The sequence below is a fragment of the Strix aluco genome, chromosome 4 (genome assembly GCF_031877795.1).
Source record: "Strix aluco isolate bStrAlu1 chromosome 4, bStrAlu1.hap1, whole genome shotgun sequence".
NCBI classification, from domain to species: Eukaryota; Metazoa; Chordata; class Aves; order Strigiformes; family Strigidae; genus Strix; species Strix aluco.
This window is the reverse complement of record NC_133934.1, coordinates 56853824-56879922: the sequence shown is the minus strand read 5'-3', so window position 1 is coordinate 56879922 and position 26099 is coordinate 56853824. Positions and strand designations below refer to the sequence as shown.

The 26099-nt window shown below is 39.5% G+C and overlaps 2 protein-coding genes across 2 annotated transcripts in view; both read left to right on the top strand.

The window, feature by feature from the left end:
• Positions 1 to 437: 437 nt before the first annotated feature.
• Positions 438 to 8153, top strand: LOC141922141 (radial spoke head protein 6 homolog A-like). Its single transcript, XM_074821275.1, has 6 exons — positions 438 to 1177; positions 1679 to 1910; positions 3551 to 4306; positions 5271 to 5409; positions 6241 to 6358; positions 7883 to 8153. Exons 1-6 carry the CDS (start codon positions 438 to 440, stop codon positions 8121 to 8123), a joined length of 2226 nt encoding a protein of 741 aa, XP_074677376.1. The 3' UTR covers positions 8124 to 8153.
• A 748-nt stretch (positions 8154 to 8901) lies between these two features.
• Positions 8902 to 26099, top strand: part of CENPE (centromere protein E) — a 39234-nt gene continuing 22036 nt past the window's right edge. The window contains exons 1-21 of the mRNA XM_074821432.1: positions 8902 to 8957; positions 9408 to 9499; positions 11567 to 11656; positions 11735 to 11853; positions 12905 to 13024; positions 13964 to 14045; positions 14245 to 14312; positions 14389 to 14460; positions 16055 to 16106; positions 16920 to 17007; positions 17198 to 17324; positions 17998 to 18117; positions 19431 to 19589; positions 19943 to 20078; positions 21374 to 21468; positions 21785 to 21841; positions 21922 to 22089; positions 24226 to 24300; positions 24554 to 24676; positions 25001 to 25135; positions 25756 to 25933. Of these exons, the coding sequence (XP_074677533.1) occupies positions 8902 to 8957; positions 9408 to 9499; positions 11567 to 11656; positions 11735 to 11853; positions 12905 to 13024; positions 13964 to 14045; positions 14245 to 14312; positions 14389 to 14460; positions 16055 to 16106; positions 16920 to 17007; positions 17198 to 17324; positions 17998 to 18117; positions 19431 to 19589; positions 19943 to 20078; positions 21374 to 21468; positions 21785 to 21841; positions 21922 to 22089; positions 24226 to 24300; positions 24554 to 24676; positions 25001 to 25135; positions 25756 to 25933 (2212 nt within the window). The remainder of the gene's footprint in view (positions 8958 to 9407; positions 9500 to 11566; positions 11657 to 11734; positions 11854 to 12904; positions 13025 to 13963; positions 14046 to 14244; positions 14313 to 14388; positions 14461 to 16054; positions 16107 to 16919; positions 17008 to 17197; positions 17325 to 17997; positions 18118 to 19430; positions 19590 to 19942; positions 20079 to 21373; positions 21469 to 21784; positions 21842 to 21921; positions 22090 to 24225; positions 24301 to 24553; positions 24677 to 25000; positions 25136 to 25755; positions 25934 to 26099) is intronic.

The following is a 26099-nucleotide window of genomic DNA, read 5'->3' as shown; positions in this document are numbered from 1 at the left end:
AGGGACAGGGCCCCCACCTCAGGGACAGGGCCCCCACCTCAGGGACAGGGCCCCCACCTCAGGGACAGGGCCCCCACCTCAGGGACAGGGCCCCCACCTCAGGGACAGGGCCCCCACCCGGCGCTCAAGAAGCCGGACAGGGACGGCGGCCCCCTCAGGAACCGGGCCCTTGTCCCAACCAGCCGCTGCTCCTCAGCGGGCAGCACCCAGGGCTCCAACGGCCGCAGCTCCCTCAACGACCCTGGCTGCAGCGGGCAGGGCTGGCGCACCAGGAGCCGGAGACAAGCGGTGATCGTGCCGAGCCCCGCCAGAAGACCCGCCGCGGGCCCACCCCTTCCGGCGCCGCCCCGCCGCGCGTCCCCAGCAACGGCGGCCGCTGTACCTCGGCGGCGCGGTAAAGCGAGGGCGGCTGAGGGGCAGCTTGGTGACCCCGGCCCATGGCCGAGCCTCCCGGGGAGCCCCCGCCCCAGGCTGTTGTGCGGGGGGAAGGGCAGGAGCGAGACCTCGGGGAGCACTTGCGGCGCGCAGACAGCACCGACCGGCCCGAGCCGCCTCAGTGGGGCCCCGGGCAGCCGCCTTTTGAGGGCTTTGAGCCTGAACGAGAGCCTCGTCAGCCTCAGCAGTCGGAACCGGCACCAGCTTCCTATCGGTACCGGGGGGTAAGGCGAGGGAGTCAGCCCCAAGAACCTGACCAAGACCCCTCCCAGTTACAAGACCGAAGAGGAAGCGTCGGCCAGACCCGTGCACCGGGAGAAGCACCGTACCAATGGCAGAGCCCATTTCAACACCTCTCTGATCCGCGGGGAGCAGAACAAGCCTCTCCCAAGCTACAGGTGCCAGAAATAAGCATCAGCCAGAGAGACGTGCTGCGACAAGACTCTGATCAGGCACCGGAGGCAAGGCAAAGCATGTATCAGTCATATGCACTGGGATTAGACCCTTACCAAACACAGGAACCAAAACCTGCCTATCAGACACACGTAGCAGGAGACGATCCCTATCAAGCCGATGAATGTAGGCGTGGCCCCTATCAGCCACATGAACCCGGGTATGGTCTGTATCAGTCAGGATACAGTCCATACGACGATCAGATACCCGATCCCAAATCCCGAACGCTGGCAATTCAGAATGCAAAAGCCTATTTACTGAAGAGCAGCACAACATCTGGCCTGAACTTGTAAGTCTGATAAAGGGACACAACTGAAAGGGGTAGGAACTATGAGTGGAAAGAAAAGTAGTGTTGGTAAAAGGGCAAAGGGTTATGTTAAGAAAGGGAGGGATACCAGGGGGATATATATAGATTGGGAGAATATGTTATAAATGCAGTAGTTCATTGCTATGTGATACTTGAGTGTGTCCAACATCTTTCAGAATCAAAATTCCGAAGGGAAATGATAGAGTTCAAAAGGAAATGGATTTGATTAAGAGCAAGTTTAAATTCAGCTTCAGCTCTTGAGGCAGGTGCAGTATATACCAAAAATGGAAGATGGGACTACTCCTAAGTATATTAGAATCAAGCTAGTTTCCAGACTAATTTCCCATAATGCTCCATGATCCCCTTTCATCTAATTATTCCAACAATTTCTCCAAAGCTCTAGGTGATTAGCTTTGATATTAAAAACATAATATTCTAAGTCTTTTGTATAGTAGGTCAATAATATTTACATTTATATGACAGATATGATCATCTTGCTACTATGCTTACAAAGATCCTGGATGAACAGCCCACAAATGCAGTAGACATAATTGAGAATATCAGCAAGGATGTGAAGTGGGCTCAGTTTCAGAAAAAAATGGACACTCTTCGAGATGAACATGAGATTCTGCCAACATTTGAAGCTGCAGAAAAGCGTAAAGCTTTGTTCCTCACGGCTAATGGAGAAGGAGATGAAGAACTAGAAGAAGAGATAGTGAGTTATTATCAGAGAAAAATAGATATCGTATATACCAGGGAATGGGTGGGAGGATGGTGGGAAGGGAAAGGAGGAAGGGAGGAAGTTGTGGTCTGCTTTGTAGTATTGCTTCTCATGATCATATAAATACTTGCAGCCACGGTACTATGTACCCTCTTCATAGCTGAGTTGGTCCCATATCTAGTTGTGAAGAAAAAACCCCATCTGGTTACTTAGTTGGGATTTTTTTCTGTAGTAAATCTAATATCCTGAGCCTTTAAAATCCTAGATGTTCTAGAGATGATCAACAGAAAGTAAAGTTTGCAATGTCTCCCATATGCCAGTTCAGCATGGAATATCATATCCAAATTTCTTTTCTTTATCTAAAAGTGACATTACTTTACCTAAAGTGACCATAATTCTGGACACCAGTTCCAGAATATTGTGCATAGCTACAACTGTAAAATAGAGAATGGAGAATTTTGTGATCCTTCCAGCTCCAGATATGGTTCCAGTCTGTCTTTCTCCAACTAAAAAAAAAAATGGTTATAATGAAGAACTACTAGAATTGAAAAGCCACTTCTTAAAACACGATTTTTCAGTTTTCAGCAGCTTCAGAAGCATTTGTACCCAATGAAAAATTAGGAGAATTCTTATAATAACAAGGGAAACTAATTAACAAGATGTTGATTTTCATATGAAGTTACCAGTATATATTCAAAACTAATTGCCATTGCAGAATAAAAGTACTAACAGAAGAGCTAGTCTTTTATCTTTTTCCATAGCCTATTACTTATTTTACAGTAACAGTATACAATGGTAAAAATGGAAAAAAGTAGGTTATTTCAGAAAGGAATTTTGAATTTTTCATACTCCTGTTTATCTTGCTTTCATATAAGAAACCTGGAAGGCCCAAAGAAATTCCATATGAAACTATCACTACTTCTTCCAAATTCCCTACCCTGCCATGTACAACTTCTAATATCTAATATTTTAATACCTGTGTGATATAGTCACCTACCCCCATGAAATGCAAGGGTGATAAAGCAAATGCAAATACTTGATGAAATCTTCATTATTGGTCTAGTTCTGCTTCCACTGAAGCCAGATGGAGTCTTATTATGGACTTCAGTAAAAGCAGGGGCCAGTATTTTAAAAAATGCAGGGAGCTTTATACCAAGGTTTTCAGAAGAACATTCAGTCCGGAGAAATATTGCTGGTCAGGTGTCTAAATATATAAAATATGTATTACATTTTTCCCAAATGCATCTGCCACAAACACAAGGAAACGCAGTGACACTGTTTGCAGGCATCAAGGCCTCTTACATAGCTGACATGCCCTAGCACTGAAGTCCTTTGTAGATCCTGTGTAAGAATTCTGACTTTCTTTATTTTGCAGTAATTAGGAGTTTGAATTTTGAAATCCTGTATTCTAAAAGCTGCAGTTCACCTGTGTTCTCCTCTTTAGCCTTAAAATGTCATTTTTAGTTTTTCTAAATGATAGTGGAAGAGGTAGTGAATGAATGTCTGCAAAGCACTTCGAGAGAATGAGTGGCACTACAGAAAAGTGAAGTATAACATTTGTGGTTAACATGTTTAATTTTTCAAACAGATAATTATACTGCTCTTCAGCTCTAACTCTGGATCTTCCTTCCCAGGGAGAGACCCCTCTACCTAATGTGATGGAAACAGCCTTTTATTTTGAACAGGCTGGAATTGGCTTGAGCAAAGATGAATCCTATCACATATTCCTTGCCCTTAAAAAACTAATTAGTGTTCAGCCAATCCAGACCTGTCGCTTCTGGGGCAAAATTTTGGGCCTGGAGATGAACTACATTATAGCTGAAGTACAGTACCATGAGGGGGAAGAGGAAGAGGAAACAGAAGAGGAAGAAGTTATTGAGGAAGGAGGGAAAAGGATGGATGAGGTCGAAGACAAAGATGAGGAGAAAGAAAAAGAAGACGAACCACCAAAGTCCACCTATAAGCCCCCGCCTGTCATCCCAGAAGAAGAAAATGGGACTGGGGCTAATAAATATGTCTACTTTGTTTGTAATGAGCCAGGCAAACCCTGGGTGAAGTTGCCTCCAGTGACACCAGCCCAGATTGTCTGTGCCAGGAAAATCAAGAAGTTCTTCACTGGTAGGCTGGATGCTCCTGTTGTGAGCTTTCCTCCTTTCCCTGGAAATGAGGCCAATTACCTGCGTGCACAGATAGCTCGGATCTCAGCAGGAACCCAGGTCTCTCCCATTGGATTTTACCAGTTTGCAGAGGAGGAAGGAGACGAAGAGGAGGAGGGGGGAGGAGGAAGAGATACATGTGAAGAAAACCCTGATTTTCAGCCTCTTTCTGTGGCTGAGATGGTGGATTCTCTCTCCACATGGGTACACAATGTACAGAGTATTCTAAAGCAGGTATGTTCTGGCGTAGCTCACACTGACCTTGGATACCATTCACACTGTAGTATTCTTAGGGTTTCCAAATGTAAATTATACTCCTCACCTGCACATTTGAACTATTCACCAGAAATGGTATTGGACTGAAATATTCTTCTACAGAAATAAATATGTTGCACATATTTACATATAGCATATATTTTTCTATATATATATTTAGGAACCTTATAGGTTTAGTACTTTTTTCAGTGGTGTGTTCTTGAGATCGAAACCTATCTTTAGGTAAAAGTATAGAGTTAGGCCTTGATAGATAACAATAATTTCTGGTAATCTTCTATATTAAGTTTTCTCTTTTGAAATCCTTACTTGACAAAAATGTTTTAAATTCTATTTTCTTGGGTAGGATGCTAACATGGAGATAACTTATGATTGCATGCTAAAGGGAACTTCTTTGATTTTTTTCTTCTGGTTTGTTTTTTGTTGCTTACTTTCTGCTGTGAAACATGCAAATGAAAAAGCTTAAAAGCTTGTGATACCAGGCCAGTGCTGGAAAGAGGTATTACTAATTTGATGATAATTACTGGATGACTTTCTGGCCAGTCAACCAATTCAATGGTTGGACTAGATGATCTTCAAGGTCTTTTCCCACCTAGATGATTCTGTGATTCTGTGTAATCTAGCAAGGATATAAACCAAACTGGCAAGGAACTGAAGACTACAAAATAACAAAAAGCTGATGACAGAGGTATAAGGTTATTCTGAAATAGTAACCAGGAATGAGGGAGGGATGAGGGACATAGGGAACACTCTGCCAAAAGGATACAATTCTACTAGCAATATACCAATTGTGGAATATATATTTTTCTTTTCTTCCCCTCCTCCCTTAACTGTGTGTGCGTGTGCCTGGGCCAATTGTTTTAGCTGGCTCGCATTCTTTCAGTGATTGTTACATGTATTTATTATTTTTCCATATCAATTATAGGGTCGCTGCGTTTGGTTTAATCCCTTTCAAAAATCAGAGGAAGAAGAAGAAGAAGAAGAGGAGGAGAAATCAGAGGAGCCAGATGAACTACAGCAAGAAACAGGACCACCTCTTCTCACTCCACTCTCTGAAGATGAAGGTATTCTTCATGGAATATGAAGTTTTTGATAGAGAGCCACTAGGAATCTTGGCATTTAGGTAGTAAATATTTGAAGTTATAGGACTCTGACGCTTCATGGAGCAATATTGTTTGCCCCTGTAGGGTAAACACATTCTTTTACAAAATTCATCAAAAGCAAAATGGTTAACAGTATTGACATTAAAACTGAAATAATTGGATTTGCTAGTTATCAGTCTTGTTGAGAATAAAAGGGAAAAAACTCCCCAGGCTTGTCAGGCTACTGCAAGTTCAAGACAGCTCACTACATTAAATACATTCAGCTATTTTTCCATCATCTTTTTAGGCAAAAAAGAAGTGTGTGTGCACGTGTAAATAAATATATATATGGATGCATATGCATAGATACACAAATAAGAATTTAGATCCTGTAGCATATTACTGCAGCAAATCATGGGAATATGAGAACCTGAATATTAGATTACATCAATAGTAAATTATTTTCCTACTCTCCATTCTTTGATCAAGGTGAAATATAACTATATAATTTATCCATAAGTGATGAAAAGTCCTTGACAAAAGAAACAGCAGTGAATACTACTGAATTTTAGGAGCATGATCTTTTCTGTACACGGCTCTGTTAGCATTCCTGTACTACCTACCTGTACATCCAAACCACTTGTTTGAACACAGCACCTACATTTATTGTTTATGACTTCTAACTCTTCTATCATGCAACTTAATATAACCATTGCTTGAATTCTGCAAAAGCCTTGCAGCTCAGTCTTAAATATTTTGTAGAGGCTCATAAGACAATTTATTCATAGACTCTGTGTGTTTGGCTGCCTCCAGGAATTCAAAACATCCCTGCCTGGACAGCTCAGCCTTCTACAAACCTGATCCCACAACACGCTGTTGCAGTCCTCCAGTCTAACCGATGGCCTGGAGCATATGCCTTTGCATCTGGCAAGTGAGTAGCTAGTTGACATGGTTACAACACAGACTGTACATGCTAAACACGGATACCTGTCTAATGAAGTCAAAGTTGCTTTATTATTAATTCATTGACTGAATTCTAACTATTCCAGAGACTGATGGAGAAGGCCACTTAAATGTGCACAGCAACAGTAAGTACGTGTTTAAGACTGAAATGAGGGTAGGGAGGCTCTGCAGAGAGACCTGGACAGGCTGGAGCGATGGGCTAAGGCCAACTGTAGGAGTTTCAATAAGGCCAAATGCCAGGTGCTGCACTTCAGCCACAACAACCCCCAGCAGCGCTACAGGCTTGGGGAGGAGTGGCTGGAGAGCTGCCAGTCAGAGAGGGACCTGGGGGTGTTGATTGACAGCCGGCTAAACATGAGCCAGCAGTGTGCCCAGGTGGCCAAGAAGGCCAATGGTATCCTGGCTTGTATCAGAAATAGCGTGGCCAGCAGGGACAGGGAGGTGATCTTACCCCTGTACTTGGCACTGGTGAGGCCGCACCTCGATGACTGTGTTCAGTTTTGGGCCCCTCACTACAAAAAGGACATTGAATTACTCGAGCGTGTCCAGAGAAGGGCAACGAAGCTGGTGAAGGGTCTGGAGCACATGTCGTACGAGGAGCGGCTGAGGGAACTGGGGTTGTTTAGTCTGGAGAAGAGGAGGCTGAGGGGAGACCTCATCGCCCTCTACAACTACCTGAAAGGAGGTTGCAGAGAGCTGGGGATGAGTCTCTTTAACCAAGTAACAAGCAACAGGACAAGAGGGAATGGCCTCAAGTTGCACCAGGGAAGGTTTAGACTGGATATTAGGAAGTATTTCTTTACAGAACAGGTTGTTAGGCGTTGGAATGGGCTGCCCAGGGAGGTGGTGGAGTCCCCATCCCTGGAGGTGTTTAAGAGTCGGGCTGACATAGCGCTGAGGGATATGGTGTAGTTGGGAACTGTGAGTGTTAGGTTAATGGTTGGACTGGATGATCTTCAAGGTCTTTTCCAACCTGGATGATTCTGTGGTTCTGTGAAATGAATCATCATTGGAGAGGCTACTATAAAGTTAATGGATGTAAATGTCCAGTTAGTACTTGGGCACCGTCCTTTATTTAAAACCTATTTTCTTGAGTCTGTGGTACTTTTTACAAAAACAGCTACATTCTGTGGTTCTAACTTTTGTTTGTTTTCACTGCACATGGTACAGTCATTACCTCTTTATGCTTTTAAATGGGCACTGGAGTTGTCAAAATGGTGCTGTTACCAATGGGAAGTTGGAGTCGTACTGCAGTATAGTGCAGTGACAGAGTACAGCCTTCATCATTTTAGCACTTGGTGTCTTTTTAAGTGGAAGACATCTTAATCAACAGTTAGAGCAGTTAAAAAGAGGTGCTGTCTTTTAAATACTTCTGTTATAGGATATCTGCACCACAGTGACTTTTTGCACAGCAGAGTAAGCTAGCCTGACAATATCTCCACTGATGTTTTGACACACGGAGAACGTGTGACCTTTCACTTGTTTTTCTCAGGAAATTTGGTAACATCTACTTTGGCTGGGGTCACAAATACAGTCCAGAGAACCACACTCCCGCACTGCCTCCACCAGTGCAAGCAGAATACCCCAGCGAGCCAGAAATCACTGAGACAAGAGACCCCACTCTGGAAGAGGAACTGGCTTTCAAGGCTGCGAAGGAAGCAGCCTTAGCTGCAGCGGAGGAAGAGGAAGATGAGGAAGATGTTGAGGAGGATGAAGAGGAGGAAGATGATTAAAATATAGGGGAAAACATATTTTCATCTTAAAAGTTTAGACATGAGTACTGTTTTCATAAGTTATTCATTAGTTGACCTTAAAAGAAATGCAATTGGAGCACGTCTCCTTTTTTGAATTTCTGTGGGCTCTCCTTTGCAGCTACCTTCCCCTCCTTCCCTGCCTCCTGGGCCCACCCGGGCTGGCATGAACACTGCATTGCATTGAAAACAACACACTGAAGTTGCCTTTTTTTCGAAGAGTGGGCAAACCTAGCCTGCTTCTGTTTCCCAAAATACTGCTTTAAACTAACTACCGTCCACCAAACGTTGTTTTCCTAACCCGCACTTCAATACCTATATAAATGTTACTTAAACCAAAAAAAACCCACCTTAATTACATAACGTCACTTTTATGTCTGAAAGCATGCTATTTAAAGTCAGTAGACAGCCTATTAAGTTACTGGCCGGTCGCACAGTGAGCGCAGAGCCCCCCTCAGGCCCCCACTTCCGCGGCGCCGCAGCCCCGGCCGGCACCATCGCAGGACTCTCGCCAGACGTGGGGGTGTGGCGGGAGGGCTGGGGGGCTGCTCCGCCGTCTGTCCCTCACCGCGCTTTCCCTGACCCCCCCGTCCGCCCTTGGCCAGTGGTACGCCCCGCCGTGGCGTCTGCCCCGCGCGGGCCAATAGGGAGCGGCCTCGGCAAAAGTTCAAATTCCGGTGGCGGTTGGGCCCCTGCGGCGGTCTTGTGGGTGCGGGCGGGTGGAAAGGAGCCGAGCCTGGGAGCGCGGCCGTGCCTGGCGATGGCGGAGGAGGGAGCCGTGACAGTCTGCGTGCGTGTGCGGCCGCTCATCGCCAGGTGAGGCTCCGGCCGGGCGGGACGGTCGCGCCCAAGGCCCCGGCCAGAGGGGAGGCAGCAGCTCTGCCCTCGCCCTTGGGGTCCCTCAGCTGCCCTGGGTGTTGCTGGCAGCCCCCCCCCATTTCCAACACCCCGCTTCAGCTGGGACACACCCCCCATAGCTGGGATACACCACACACACACACCCCCCTCACCCCCCCAACATTCAGCTGGGACACACTCCTTCAGCTGCCCCCCCCTCATCGTCAGCTGGGCCCCCGGGAGCACCGCTACCACCCTACAAAGAGGGAAAGGTGGGGACATAAACGAAAGAGGAGGAAGAAGGGAGTCAGAGCAAACGGGGCTGGGAAGTCCCTGGGGGGAGAGGGATGCTTGTGGTGAGGGGGTAGCCCCGTGTTACAGGAGAGGAGTCCTAACCTAATAAAGTTAACAGAATATGTCTTCGTTTAGAGAAAACGCTCCAGAAGATAAAGTGTCACTCCACTGGAAAAGTGAAAATAATACTATTTCCGAGGTGAATGGTACAAAAGTCTTCAATTATGGTAAGAGCATGAAAGCAATTATTTTATTTTGATGCTTACATGGGCCATCATTACTGTACTACTTGAATGTATCAAACTAACATTAATGACCTTAGCTTTTTGCAATGTCCTTGAACCTTTTTTCCAACTTCATAATTTTGAAAGAGTACCATTGGGGCACACAGGATTTCTGGTTTAGTCAGTAACAGGAACATGCTTTTCAAGTCAGCTTCTTGATGGACATTGCTTTCTCTGTTCTGGTTCATACTGTACAGCAGTTTTGAAACACATGAGCTGGATTTTTTCATATGAACTCTGCTTACAAGTGAACTAGAGTAGGGCTAGTCTAGAGCATTTAGGGAGAAGGGGGTGGGGGAACCCAAATGCAAAATGGAAGAGTGCCTATGAAACAAAGAGCTTCACTCAACAGTCAGAATTGAGTATAACTGTTAAGCAGGTATTCTTTATTTGCAGCGCTGAGCAGCACTGGGGATCGCTCCACCACAAGTGCTGCACTAACTAACAAATATTCTGACTAATATACACAAAAAGCATACATATGCGTCAGACTTCTTCGAAAAGGCAGTCTAATGCTAATGGCTTCTCAGAATTCATTTACACAGTCTGAGCATGCGTAGTAAAAATAGAGTGGGGGTCTTCTCCCCTCTGTTCTCACACTGTCCATTAGTGAACTTTAGGTTTCTCGTGGCCATATATGGTCATAGAGTTACCTCATCCGTCCTTCAGCTCCTGTTTGTTCCAAGGAGGTTAGTTTAGATGAGTTTCCAGTCACTTATCTTGACACTGGCATCTTCTTAGACACTCGTGTTTTTAGGTTCCTGCTATTAGGGATGTACTCGGGGAGTTGTTCAGACTGCCCAAGATCTGTCTTATCTTTACTAGGCAAGGAGTTAAAAGGTTTCAAAATATCTTACAAGTGGGTAATGACTACAGAGGGTAGTTAGGAAAAAGTATCGATGAAGTTACATACATTGCAATAAAATACAGGAAAAATAAAAGCTAGTAAAACACAAGTGATGGTTAACATTAAAACTAAATGTCCTGCTTTACAGGTCCCTGTACATTAGCAATTTCAAGTATACTTGTAGCAACTTCCCTCCACCTAGTGTGGATGTTAGATCCTCATAACTAACTGCCTTGCTTTGAGTCTCTTCCTACTGATTCACTCTGCTTGTTAATTGAATGTAGCCACTACAGAGATTTTTTTCCAAATTATAGATTCAATAAAAGCATGCTCCAAGCTAGGCATTTAACAAGTAGCCTGTCTTGTTAGGCTTACAATCTGCATAGATAAACAAGCTATAACTGTTTTTAGGATTAAATGGGGTGACTATTTAACTGTATCTGTCATTCTTGGGGTTTTTTTTGACTTGTCCGTTGTATCTTTCTTGGTTTTGGGTTTAATATTTCTTTTTTTTAAAAAACCTGCATTGGTAGTGACTGTGTGAGCCAGCACAGGCAGGGCGCAGGAACAACCACAAAACCACAGATGAAATGCAAAGAGCAAATTTATTCTCAGTATCTCGTGACCCGGGGGATCTCCATAGCAGCACCCAAGTAGAGGCACAGAAGTGGCGACGAAGGCACTGCAGAGCTCGGTCCTTGCTACCCAGAAAGAGGCAAAGCAAGGAAAGATCTTGAACCTGCTGCTTTCACCTCTATGTATCAGGGATTTTTGCAGCTGTACTTTTCCACTGTGCTTTGATCTTTCCCACAGCAGGGCAGGAATCTCAAGGATGTTCGATAGTGTGTCTGAGTCTCTCACAGGCCGATGTTATCCAAACACAGACATTCTACCCATCAAGTACACAAAACTAAACAGTAATTAGTGAGATATATGTGTTCTTCAGCACCCCAGCTGTAAGTCACTTGAATGTGTTTACAATCCTCCTCACCAATCTTCCATTGTATTCCCACAGTGTCACAATTACATTTTCTGTTTGAATTATCCTACAAACAATCTGATGCCTATTTATTGGATTTGAAGTCAGCAATACTGACTAAGATAACAGCTTGGTTTTGACTTTCAATACAATGGATTCACATGCTTTTATCTTTTTTTTTAAGATCGTGTCTTTCACTCAAGTGACAACACTCAGCAGTTATATGAAGGTGTAGCTGTTCCAATTATACAGTCAGCTGTGCAAGGTTATAATGGTAAGTTTTAAAACTCTGTTTAAATCCTGTTTGTAATGTATTTCATAAGTAAGTAGTAAAATTTAACCATCTTCCTAGGCACAATTTTTGCTTACGGACAGACTGCTTCAGGGAAGACATACACAATGATGGGAAATGAAGATTCTGTGGGCATTATCCCTAAGGCAATTCAACATGTTTTCAAAGTTATTTGTGAGGTGAGCAATTTCTTTAAATTGAAGTGACTGAAAGGACTAATAATAGTTATGATTGTTACATAAAAGTTAATTTTCACTGTCAAGGATCTTATGAAGGAAATAAATTTATATTGGACCATATGTTGCAATTGCTTTGCTAGCCTTGCAAAGATGAGCGGTTTAAAGAAGAGATAATGACACTATTAGTTGGAATAAAACTAAGTTAGAACAAAATGGAGGGAGGTTGTTAAACTTGCAAATATACTAAATTACAAGTATAAATAGATGCTCACTCATTAATGTGGTAAATAAGGTAATGTGAAGCTTTGTGTTTGTTTTGCTATTTTTAAACCTGAAAAAACAATATTAAAGACTTTAAGTGGGAAGAATGACGCTAAATTTACTTATTTCAGGCTTTCAAAAGAATCTTAGGGTAATTGGTCAGTGCTAATGGGAAGTAAGGAGGAGGTGTAAGTTAAAACAGTGCTTACCAAAACATCATCTGCAGAGCACTTGCTTCTGCCATGAGAATTTCAGGTAACAGTTATCAGTTACGTGAAATGGTCACTGCTCCTTTGAGGAGGTGCAGAGTACCTTAGGGGTGTCCATAAAAGTAACTAAAGCCAAGAAAACTTCCTGTGGTGCTGTAGTCTTTGAGTCAATTGCACAGCCTTTCCTTTTCCCAGTACTCTCTGCCAGGGAGGCAGGGGAAGAAGCAGCAGCAGCAAAGTACATCTAAGCAAGCAGAGAGAGAAGACCAGGTACACATAGAGGAAAGAGCCTAAGCAGGAGGAAATTGGATATGGCAAGGGCATTTAAGTAGGACAACTATTGTCACACTTCTGTAGGGCAGTTATCACTTTTAGTAGGTTATAAAAGATATACCATTAATACAGCTCGAAAGAGGTAGGATAGAAGAAAAATAATTCTATACGGGTGGATGCTGAAGTGCAAAGAGAATGAGGGGGAGAGAAATCTGTGGAATGATATACCTTTGAGTTAAGAATACTTGCATTAAAAGGTGTTAATTGGTTAGTCTGTTATTTTTTCTTTTCTTTTCTTTGAACATTAGATTCCAGATAGAGAATTTTTGCTAAGGGTTTCTTACATGGAAATCTACAATGAAACCATTACAGATTTGCTTTGTGATATCAGGAAAAAGAAACCTCTGGGAATTCGTGAGGATGTTAATGTAAGTGGATGTCATGTAGTGTAAGTATTTTATCTGTTTGGAGTAAAAGAAGTAGTTAAAAAAGCCTTCGGAGGCATCTGGTTGAAAATGTCTCTGTGTCAAATAGTGTAATTCTTATCTTCAGAATTAGCAGAACACTTGATATAATAGAATAACAACAGTGAAGCTGGGCTTGCTGTGCTGGTTTATCTTTATAAATGTTTGCAAAAGTAGACAATCCCTTATGTTTTCTGGGGTAGTATATTTTGGTTAACTTTGACTGAATACTTGGGAGTTGTCTAGCTAATAAAACTTCTGCAAATGTGGTATTAAGCCTCTAGCTCAACGTTTAGAAGTCTTCAACAGATATACAGAGTTACTTTAATACTATCTTCGTATCATCTACAAAGTTGATACACTTCTGTAATCATAGAACAGCCATCAGGCTAGAACTATTCAGTAAGATGATCAGTAGGGAAAAATAATATTAATGCCATCTTCAGTTTCTTTATATTAAGTTTTGTAGCAAATAATAAAAATTGGTGGGTTGTTTTTTGGTGGTGGGTTTTTTTTTATTTCAGTGCCCTAAATGTTCAGTGCTTTTGGCATTTGGGAAGAAGGGAGATTTATCAGTTGTATGATTATGGCCTTATAACATTTACTGAGAAATATTCTTCTGGATTCCCTCAGAAAATGTCTAGAAGGATATTTCCCTTATCAGTTTTATTTTGAGGAAAATTTCTAGATCTGTTTGATTCTTGGGCCTTTAGACTACAGTTCTGATAAAGGTGTAAACTTTCTCCATTCCTTGTGTTCAGAGTAAAAAGACATTCAGCTGATGTTGCTTCCTTTTAAGAAGGAAACAAACTGGAATAAATACCATAATAATTGCTGGTAATGTTAATGTATTGAAGTGCATTTTAGAGTTCAGTAAAATTTATTACTGTTTTTGTTCTGAAGAGGAATACATATGTAGAAGATCTGATTGAAGAGGTGGTGGTTGCCCCAGAACAAGTTATGGAATGGATCAGAAAAGGAGAAAGTAAGTTGTTTAACCAATGTCAGCTGATAACCTTAGAAAAGCATTGATGAACTGGGTATATCTAGAATCATGGGGTATCTCTTTGAGATTATATTCAGAAATCAATTTTTTTCAGGTAGCTTAAAAAGTGCACCTTTTGTCTGTTATCTCCAGTTTATCAGAATATAAACAGAAGTATTCTAATATTGCTTTTTCACAGAAAATCGCCATTATGGGGAAACAAAAATGAATGAACACAGCAGCCGTTCTCACACCATCTTCAGAATGGTAAAAACTTTCACTGTTGGGGGGGAGTGTGTTATTTTCAGAGTGACAAAAACTTTATTGTGCTATCTTCTTCTAGATCATTGAAAGCAGAGAACGAAGTGACCCTGCAAATGCAAACTGTGATGGAGCAGTGATGGTATCCCACTTGGTAAGCTGTACTCCAAGAAGCTATTAAACAGGCATTTAAGTAGAGAATTCACCGTTACCGCTTGTTTGAGAGAATGATGTTACTTTATAATGATGTTAGAAGCATGCTTTGTTGTTAACTTCTAGCAGACATTTCTTAAGCTGAAATCATGTTTCTGATCATCAGTATAGAGGGAGACTCCTGGCATGTTATCTAGAGGATTCTTCCCACCAAAAGCAATTTCCACATGGGAATAGTTCCTAGACAATTCATGCTGAATTGGCGAGTATTATGCCCTTCCCAGGAGTGTAAGGGGCTATTGTCAAGAGTGCTGTTGCACTTTGTTAAACACAGCTTCCTCTACAATTGTTTCTGACCACTGATAGTCCCAGTGAAATAACTTGTAAAGTGGGTAACCTTAAGGCTTCTCTCATCCTCTAATTTAGTTGTTAAAAGAACATGTGACCTACAGCTGCAATGGCTGGAGGATTATTTTTTTCAAAAGTAAGCCCACTTAGCATCTCTTTGGTGGATTACTAGTATATGAAATACACTAAGTTGGGGGGAACATATTGCTGACCTCTAGGGGAGTGTGTTGATTTCTGAAGCCTTCTCTATACAGCCTTTCCTTGATTCTCAGAAAAGAATCCAAATCAACTGGAAGAATGAAATCGATATGAAAGCCTTCGAGCTTGCTAAAATCTGGATGAGCACGCATACTCGGAACTGTGAATAGCATTAAGTCAATCACATGCATTGTGGAAAGAGATTTTTGTTTTTCTTCTGGCTTCATGTGAAAAAGTTCTGGGATCTGAATGTAAACACTGCTCATGCAGTATCTGAGCAAACTACTGCCCACTTTTTTTTCTCATCGCAGCTTATGGGATATACTTTTCTTACACCACCACCCACCCTCCACCCTGTCTCTCTGTTCCAACTGACTTCATAGTAACAGGGAGGGACAGAGGATTTTTTGCCCTTTTTAGTCTGTTGCTGCTTGGTGGAGCTAGTGCAGGATTTTACCCTTCTGAAACAGAAGTCAACTGAAGTGAGGGCTACTTGCTCAGGCAAATCATTATGGGATGCTATAAAGTTCTATTTGATTTTGAACCAAATTCAGAGTGAGAATTTCTCTCTGGTATTTAATTTCTTCCTTTCCTTATCCCCACAATGACAGGCAAGGAAAGACATACAGCTGATTCAGAACAGGGTGCTAGATAATCTCATCTAGGCTCTTTCCCATGAAAGACTGGACCAGATGGTCTGTGATTATATGAAGCTTCCTATGGGTTGACTCTAGTTAACACTTCTGTATTGAGAAACTTTGCTTATTTTTTTTGTTACTGAAGGTAGGGGAAATTTCACTGCAAGTTTGAAATACTGGTCAGTGTGGTATAATAGAGTTCATAACAAACTTATTCCATGTCCTTATATACCTTGAAAGTAGTGGTTGGTATGTGTGTAGTAGCTATGGATTACTTCCAATAGTGACAGACCTCTTGCTTTTTTTTTCTAAGTGTAACTTTATGAAATTCTTAGTAGAGGTTTAAAATTAAGAGGATCTAAAACTAAATTGCCTCAGAACTAACCTGTGAAAACTTTAATGAATTTGCAGAACTTGGTAGATCTGGCAGGCAGTGAAAGAGCTAGTCAAACAGGATCTGAAGGTGAGTGTTAAATGAGGCTCTCCTGATGACCACTTCTGTTAATTAACCCTTGTGAGAGGCTAATAGAAAGGAAATTATTTGATCTATGTGCTATTGTGTTACTTATTATTTATGAATACTCCCTTTTCCCTTTAGTAGGGCAGGATCTACTCAGGAAAGTACTGAAAATGATGTAAAGTGCAAGCAGTTAGGTAGTAATAAGGCTTTTCTAGAATAGCAGGTTCAGCAACAGTCATGCACTAATAGAATGGAGATGAATCGGTAAAGATTCACCAGTAGTAAAGAAATCATTAGGAGTTTGTGGAGACTCATGTAAAGGTGAAGAGTGAATAGATGTCTCTTTAGCTAAGAGGAAGCTTGATCGTTAACAATGACAGCATGAAGCTGCACAAAAATGCCTTTATCATAAAATAAGTGATCTGGGAGGAATACAAGTTAATATTCTCCCTTACAAGGATTAACTAACTTTAAAAGTTGTATCTAAGGCTGGTTTGTTATACTTACACATGTAAATATGGGTATTTGCAAAACTTAAACAGGAAACAAAATGTTCTTAACTTTAAAGTTCTTGCTACATAAAGATTATTAGTGTTTATTTGTGATGGATTACTATCTTATTTCAATGCATTTTGGCTATTACAAAGGATTGGATACTGACTGCTTGATGGGTCACAGTGCATTGTGGCACTTGAGATTTAACTGTTGGGTAATCCCTCTGAACATAACATAGCACAAAAACTTGACAGATTGAAAATGTATCTTAATTTTATATTTAAAAAATAAATAATGAAATAATTTACTGGTGATACCTAGGTGTCCGACTGAAAGAAGGCTGCAATATAAACCGGAGCTTGTTCATTCTGGGTCAAGTTATTAAAAAACTTTGTGATGACCCTTCTGGGTAAGCACTTGTGTTTGTATACCTGTTTTAAGATAAGTCACTAATAAACTAAGAAATTAAAATCCTTTATATATAATCCTGGTTTATGTAGGTAGCTATTTCAAATAACCTATTCCCTCTAGAAAATATATTTACTGGGTATAATACAAAAATATATCATTTTCTTCCTTTTTTTTCTTTTTTTCATCAGCTTCATAAATTACAGAGACAGCAAGCTGACTCGAATTCTGCAGAACTCTCTTGGAGGAAATGCTAAGACGGTCATTATTTGTACAATTACTCCTGTTTCTTTTGATGAAACGCTCAGTACTCTTCAGGTAAAACTTCTCACATTTTCAAGTATTATTCTGACTCAAGGCTTCATCGTAGACAGGTTGGAGGGGTGGAATATGTTATCTACTGGATCTGTAGTCACTTGAATCTTCTAAAGGTCCTCTGTGGACTTGGAACTTGAAATATTTGTTTTGTACACAACATCTTTTCTCAGTCGTCATCTTGTGCTAAGTTGTCTAAGGAGCTTTCTGGCAGTTGGAACAAAGCTTCTTCTCTCTCCTTGCATCCAGGAGATAGCCTCTGGTTTCTCATTTGCCTTTTCCAAACACAGTTAGAACTATAATTCTTTTCTAACACAAGATGTTAGACCCGTCCTACAGGAAATGAGGGTAATTGAACTATTAATGAACTGTATTCTTTGGGTAGGATTGTCTTCCTTTTCAGTGGTCTTCTGAGCTTTTTATTAAATAACTTGGTATATTTTTGCTTAAATGTTAGGCTTCGCTTCTTAGATATTAATATCAAGCAAAGAAAACTTACCTTTTCAAAGTGTAGAATACATGAAAAATAAGCAAATGTAAATATTTGTGTCCTTGATTATACATTGCTCTTTATCAAATAAACTGCCCCTTTAATTCTGTTGGGAAATATTACACGGAATATGTCTTTTGATATATTTGTTCTCTGGCTATTGCCCATGAGAAAATATTCTTCTAGTTTGCCAATACAGCCAAAAGAATGAAGAATACTCCGAAAGTCAATGAAGTACTTGATGATGATGCCCTCCTGAAGAGATACCGCAAAGAAATTCTGGATTTGAAAAAGCAGCTGGAGGAAGTATGTAATAAACTTATTAAAATTAAACTATCCTTAGTACTGATAGCTATTTGGAAACATTCTGTTTTAAATCAAAACCAGTTAAATTTGGAGGGGTAGGCAAAATGTTTAAAATGATATCTATCATTTCTAATGAGAGAATAAAAATTGAAAAGGTGATGTGAAGCTTAGAACAACTGATGATAGTCAACATATCTGTGTGAAAGCTAACACTGAATGAGGTCAACTAACTGAATTGCTTGTTTTCTGCAGGTTAACATGTTTAAGGAACAGAAACTTATCATGCCTATAGCACTTCAATATTGCCACAGATCAAAAGGAATAACTAATTTCAGTATAAGAAGTTATTGAATATCAATTAAACATTCCAACTTAATTCATGTTTTTCTCCCTTACTGATGATTAACTTCAGTTTGAGTTGGAAGAAGTTGCAACTGTGTAAGATCACTGGCAAAACTTGTGTATAGGCAGAAGATACATTTAGAAAACAATAGTAACTTCCCACCAGACAGTGCAGTCTCTCATGTTCATCTTTCTCTAAAAAACTACAGAGTTGAGGAGTAATCTTGGAAATCTGGTTAGAGCATAGATCCTAAAAGATAAAGCATAGGAAAATGACAATTATAAACATACTCTATTGGTGAATTAAAATATCAAAATACGCTTTTTTTGGCAAATAAAAAATAAGTCATAGGAGAAGTTTAAGGACAATTAACTGACCTCTTTAAGATCATTAATCTGCAGTATAAACTTGCACCTGGAAGTGTTTGCTATATTCTGAGATAGTAGGTAGTGAGTAAAGTACTTAAGTACAGAAGAGTTTGTTGGAAAATCCCATGTGAACTTCAAATTACTCTGAAGTATGTAAGCTTATGATCAAGTTGTCAGAAAACTAGCTACTGTAATGCAGTTGCTTTACAGCTGAATAAATTTTCAGTACTTCAAATTTTAAGAGACCACGTGCATTAGAGTAGCTTGCTGTTATTTGCCAATTAAATCATAGTTCTCAAAGAGCTTCAGGCTTCTGGCATGCCATGGGAAGGTCGTGTTAAGCTATGCTATGCTTGAAAGAATGCTTTTTTTTTGTCCTTAGGAAAATCTGAGACTGTATTGTTTTGACCCCTTTAAATACTAAGTCTACTGGTAAAGTGTAGATTAATCTTTAACAATGAAACTGAAAATTTAAAGACAGCTCTTTGAGACTTAAAAGAATATGTGTGTAGTTGTCTTTAAATATTAGTAATTGTGTATCTTCTGTAGGAGTAGTTTGTGCTCTTAAAATGTCAGTTTGATTAGTATCCTTTTTATGGAAGGTGTCTTCGAAGACTCAAATTCACGCAATGGAAAAAGACCAACTGGCCCAGCTGTTGGAAGAAAAAAATACTCTTCAAAAAGTACAGGAAGATAGGATACGAAACTTAACTGAAATGCTGGTGACTTCTGCCTCCTTTTCTTCAAAACAGAATGCTAAAGTAAGCACCTGTTCTAGATCTGAAATACTTTGCAAAAGGTAGTATTAAATGCATAGGGTTATATTGACATTGAAGAGTAAGTTTGATAGGCAATTTTCACATAACTTTTCTTATTTCTAAAGTTATCCCTGTAAAAATAAGTTCTGAGTGAGTATCAGTTAAATGTTGCCTTGCAGTGAATGGACTGCAGAGACTTTTGCTTTCAAACCGTTATGCTGTAGTTTAATTTTGAAGAAACTGCAAATCACGTTCTAGTTAGCTGCTGGTACATTATAGGACTAGCCCAATGCAACATCTACTCTCTACTTAGTACTTTGGTTCTACCACTCTTTCTGTAAATGCTTTTTTTAAAGGCCAAGAGAAGAAGAAGAGTTACTTGGGCTCCTGGTAAAATAAACCAGGCGAGTGTGAGCTATTTTGAAGACTTTGAAAAACCAAGGCTGACGGAAACAAAAAAAATGAAAATGTCCTTGTCACTATCAGAGGATTGTAAGTATCTTCAGGAAGAAATAAGGAAACTCTGCAAAGCAGCTTTGGAATGAGAAATAATCCCTTTTTGTTAAATCTAAGTTAAAAAGCAAATTAACTTGCTGATAATACAAAAGCTACATTTAGTTGGCGCTATACTATTCAAATTATGTTCCATGAACGTGTTTTTGAAAGAGTTACCTGTAGCCCATAAGGAAGTTAGGTTTGTTTGCCAGCAAAGAATGCTGTCTGGAAGGGAAGTGGTTTTAGCACAATAATACTGATAGTTCTTGTGCTGGAAGTAAGGTTCATTTTATTTAAAAAGTGGGAGCATGAGCCTTACTATCCCAGGTGAAATAGTGTGTAGCAAATTCCTGTTGGATAACTTCGCAAGCATTACTTAGTTTCCTAAAGGGTATAAGTCGACTCTGATAGCGCAAAGTAAAAGGAAAAAAAAAACCAAACCAAAAAAAAAAACCACCACAAATCCAAAACAAACCCAAATGCCCCTGTGCACACTTTCCAAGGAAATTACTTTTTTCCCCACCTTGTCTGGATATTGAGATTTTAATGTGTTAAAACCAAAGGTAAAAGCTGTGAGGTAAAAAGCAGGATCTGCAAATACTTCTACCATGCAGCATACCCCAACCCCCCAACTTTTTGTAAAAGTAGCTGAAGTTATTTGTTAACGCAGACTATCCATCCTAACCATGTTCTCTCCAAAAAAGGAGGAGGGGGGGAAAAAAGGTGGTGTGTGTAAAATTCCAAAATCCTCAACAGGAATAGAGAAGTCATTACTCAAAGATCAGATTGAGATATAGAGAAATTCAAGGACTTATTAGAAGAGCAAGGGACAAAGAGTAAAAGATGGGAATAATTGGAGAGTACTGTTGATGAATTGCATCTTCTTACAGCCTTATTACCTGTCCTGTCAAGATTTTTTGCTTGTGTGTGGATTGTCAGGGTTTTTTCTGTATGGGGAGTGGTGGTGGGTTTTTTTATCTTGCAAGATACTGTTGAGTGGTTCTTTCCTTGACACTTAAACAATTTTCCTAGTCTGTAATTAAGTATATATTCTGGATTTGGTTAGTACTCATTAACTTCTTGTGATAAGGTGGTCAGTATAAGTGCAGGGACTGGACTTCAGCATTGTTCCCTTTCATAAGAGATCATGAGATTCAGAAGTCCTACTTGGTGTGTTGCGTCTTTGCCATTGAATTAATGTTTCCAAGGCAACAAAACTTTAAGAAAATAATTCTTGATGCCCAGTTTAAAATCTACTGCTACTCTGTATTTTTTAATACCTCTTTTTTTAGCTATGTTAGAGAATTCTGAACATGACAACCAATGTCTGATGGTTCCTGATCAAATTGTGGATGCAGAATGGATTGCTGGACCTAACATGAATTGGGTAACATCATAATCTATTTTGATTATCTAATACAGTGCATATATATTACATGCTTCTCAGTAAGATAAGCCTTAATCTTCTGTAGAACACCAATATTCTTCTATACGTCTGAAGAATTATTATAACTGGCTAGAAAGCCTCTTGATCATCTCTGAAGTTGTAGGATGCTTCTATGATTCTATGGTTTTGTGGCAAATGATCCAGTAAGCATTGGTATTGAAACAGGACTAGCCATGAAAAGGCAAGCAACAAGGAATATAGTACTAAACCTGCTTGATCTTGTAGATCAGTTAACTGGAAGCAATTCTTTTTCTAGACTCAGAGAGACTTTGAAGAATCTGTGCAACTCTGTGAAGCGTTAGCACAAGAAAAGGTAAGTTTGTTGTGTATTTTCTAGAAATAAGACTGACATTGTGACAACAGCTTCTAAAGTTTCTTGTGCTGCCTCTTCAGGATATTGCTGTAAATGAGATCAACGTCCTGCAAGCTAACTTTAATAACCTAGTATTAGAAAATGAGCAGTTGAAATTAGAAATAAATGAGATGAAGGAGAAACTGAAGGAAAAAATAGAAATGGATGAATTTGAAGCACTGGAAAAACAAACACAAAAAGATCATGAGGTAAGGTGCATTGAAATAGAGACAAGAATTCTGTATGCTCAAATGTTTTCTAGAGTTTATTCAGTGTACATATACTTGGATGTTGATCCACAAACAGATGGTGTTATAAGCTACATTCAGTAACAGAATGAATGAACCCAGCATTTAAACCGGATTTATTCAGAGTGTGAAATTCAGGCTTAAATTTTTGGGGAGTTGCATACTGAAATCTAGTTAAACATATATTTGTGTGTAGATGTATCCATATACTATGCATTATCTGAATTTCACTCTAGATTTCTGCAAGAGACAGTTTTTTGCTGCGTAAATACATTTCAGAACTGTTTTGAAGTTAAAGTACAGTTGCTAAACCATATTTCAGATACTTCTTGTGCAAAACATCTTGGTTTACAATTCAAAATAGCTCTGCGTTTTGGTAATCCATTGCACTATGTGAGTGTTAACTGTTAGCATATTAAACCTGATGATAAAATATTTTAAAAAAATAGTGTGAATAGTATTGTCTGTGGAAAATTGAACCATTGTATTTTGTGCCAGGAAGTCAGAAAAGGTAAACCTACTACTAGATAACTTATGATATAGGAAATGCTGACTTAACCTCCTTGTGCTATTAGTGGAGATGTACCTTGTTTGTCCAAATGTTTTGTGCTCTTGATTCTGTAACCTAAAATATATATTACTTGTATTAGGTTCTAGCTGTGCAGGGACTAGACTGTGAAGTAAGTCATGGTGCAAAAAACAAACCAAACAACAAAAAAACCCCAAACAAACAAAAAACAAAACCAACCAAAAAAAACCCAAAACCAACAACTTGAGGTATTAAGACATGGATATATTTATTATTCCACTTCTTTCCTGATACCTTCTCTGCAGATTATTTGTACATGCTAGTCTGTTTAAAATCCTCTCACCATGAAAGTAGGGTTGAAGCTGAAGTTACATCCTTTTGCATTGTTGTTTCAGGTTACAATTTAACAAGATCATCTCTCATTTCCACTGTGTTCCCTGCAAACGTCTATGGATCTTAAACAAAATGGATCCATAATAGATTATGATTTAGCTTGTATTTGAGATTCTTTTTAGAAGACTCTTTGTATGTTAGACTAATTGTGCTATCTTTCTTATCAGCCAACATTTAGCAAATACTTAGTTTTCCCTGCAAAGCTTGTGTATCTAATAACAGATGCAATGTTCTAGTTTCTATTACAAGAATTGCTTTTTGAATGATTCATGTTTTCAGATATGTTATCTGAAGTCAGTCCATAAAACATAAGCATTTGTTCATACCCATGTAGCAGATTAATTACAGCAATACTGAAAGGTAACACTTTAATGCATTTCAACTAATGTATTTAATAATTTAAACCACCACAAATAAATACAGCTAAACTCTATTATTCTGAATAATGACATTAAATTACTTCAGACAGTAGTATTGTATCTCTTCTTCTACAACCATGCCCTGATTTTAAGATTACAGATTGGGTTTTCTTCTCACTATACTCCTAACTATAGAAATACTCAGAGTGCTTGTTTTAGAGCTTTTCACTGATGTTAGATTGGACTTTTTCCTTACCTACACTTGTGACTATACAGAAGTAATTGTAGACGAGTGCTTATTGTAAAGCTTTTCTGACAAAGACCAAAAGAAAAGTTCTTCAGTTTTACAAGTGCTTTTCTATCTAGTCTTCTACTTGTGCCACCTTTCAGAGGATGCCACTGAATGTATTCATGTCTTGCTTCACCTCAATTTTGACACCTTCTTATAAGTATCTGCACTGTGTCATAAGAAAGTGCTTAACATGTCTAGAATTTGAAGTGTCATATCTGTAAAATTTCTGCATTAATTGCTTTGATCATGTTGCTCTTGCTTCTCGAGCTGTTGCAGATTAAATTGTACTTGCATCCTTTCTAATTACTGGGAAGCTAAAACAGAGCTTTGCATCTCATCTATCCATTTGAAAGAATATGTAGTAACTTGCTTTAGCTGTTTAGATATGCGTGTGTGTGTATGATTTGCCCACTAATAGAAAAGAAAAGATAGACCTTGCTTATTTTCATGGTGTTGGCAACTAAAACTATTGGTGTGGGTGCTTTCTAACATCCTCTGCAATTTTGCTTCAATTTGCTCCACAGATACAACTAATGCATGAAATTACCAACTTAAAGAGTCTAGTTTCAAATGCTGAAGTGTACAATGAGGAACTTGAGGTGAGCCTGTTTGTAAATTTACATTCAATAAGACTTGTAGGAAATGTGCTTGGTTTGTTTATCTTGAAATACTGTATCTGCTGAGGACGACCTAGACATCATTGGGTTCTGGTTAGTCTTATCAGCTATAAGGAGGGTATGTCTAAAACCCATGAACACTTACTATGTGCAAAGCAGGCTTTTGTTTAATTATTACCTGGAAAACCAGCTGGGCAATAGAATTTTCTTCCTTTTTTTTATCTCCAACTTTTAGGCAGAAATAAACTCCAAATTGGAACAGCTGAAGGAGAAAGAGAATAAAATAAAGATATTACAGAATTGCGTGGAAGAATTGCAGAAAGCAGGAGTGGAAAAAAAGGACACATCATTTTCAGTGGTAAATTTGAGTTTTCTGCTGGGTTAAGAGATGGTTTTGGTTTTGTTGGAGATAAATTTAGGTATTTAGGAAACTTGTTTTACAAAACTTAAAATGCTAATTACTACATTATCCTACAGCAGTACTCTGGTGAAGGAAAGTCATTGGAAATGCTGCTCTTCATCCCATCTCTCAAACAAGCCTACTACTGTTCCTTTTAGAGTAAACTGACCCAAGTTTTCTGAGCCTGTGTCTACATTTTAACAACATTATAATGAATGTATTTGCTTTATTATTGCTAGATATTTTGGGGCTTTTTTGACTATTTATCTGCCCTTTTTTCAGGGAGATTCTGATAAACTAATAGAGGAAATTCAGCAGCTGAATAAATCCCTCTTAGACAGTGAAACCATAGCCTTGGATGCCAAAAAAGAATCTGCTTTTCTCAGAACTGAAAATTTGGAGCTGAAGGAGAAGATGGCAAGTACTTGTTAAACTGCCTTTATAGCTGTACAAAATGATGTTAAGGGCCTATCTGCTCCCAGACTAGTGAAGGAGGCAATTGATAAAGACAAGATGTGGTGGAGTATATGGAGAAACCTAATGACTCATGCTCCAAGTAACACTTTTATTATGGAATTCATGGAAAATGGGTCTTCAGGAGAAAGATAAAAAGAAAATAGAGGCTGCTTCCGTGGGAGTGGGTGGTTAGTTTTAAGTCTAAGATTTAAGGCCAGTAGAGAGAGAGAGCAAATGAACGATCTTTAGGGAGTTATTAGGACATAAGACTCAAAACCTAATTTTACTAGAGAACAAAAGGGAATAAGAGATGAGAACTCAGAAATGGGACGGAGCTTACTTGGAGATTTGAAGGAGTAAATACAAAATAGTAGAAGCAGTTATGGCCCTGACCTGTTAGGTAAGGTTTGGTTTGTTATAGGACTGACAGGAACGCAGTTGTTAGTGTGGCTTATACTGACATATTTAACAAGGTCAAAGTTTGTTCAGAGTGACCACAGGAAATGTGACAGATGCAACATTTAAATGTTAAGCAAGTAGAATTTTGTGTGTGAATTGCATGTTGTTTTGTTTTCCTGAAGAATGAACTCTTAAATAATTGCAAGCAAATGCAAAAGGATGTTCAACTCTATCAAAGCCAAATAGAAGCAGGAAAAGCCAGTTACAAGAAAATGCAAGCTGACTTGCAGAAAGAGTTGCAGTCTGTATTTCAAGAAAACACAAGGCTAATTTCACTGATGGATGGTAAAGTTCCAAAAGGTACTGTTTCAGGTGATGCTTTTTCCCTTCCCCTCTCCTCCCTTTTCCTCATAATGGTGGGGGAGTAGGGAGACTTTAGCTCTTGTTGTCTCAAATATTTGGAGCTTCTGTCAATATAAAAATATTAGAGTATCTGGTACTGCTGGCACATAACTGCTTTAGCACT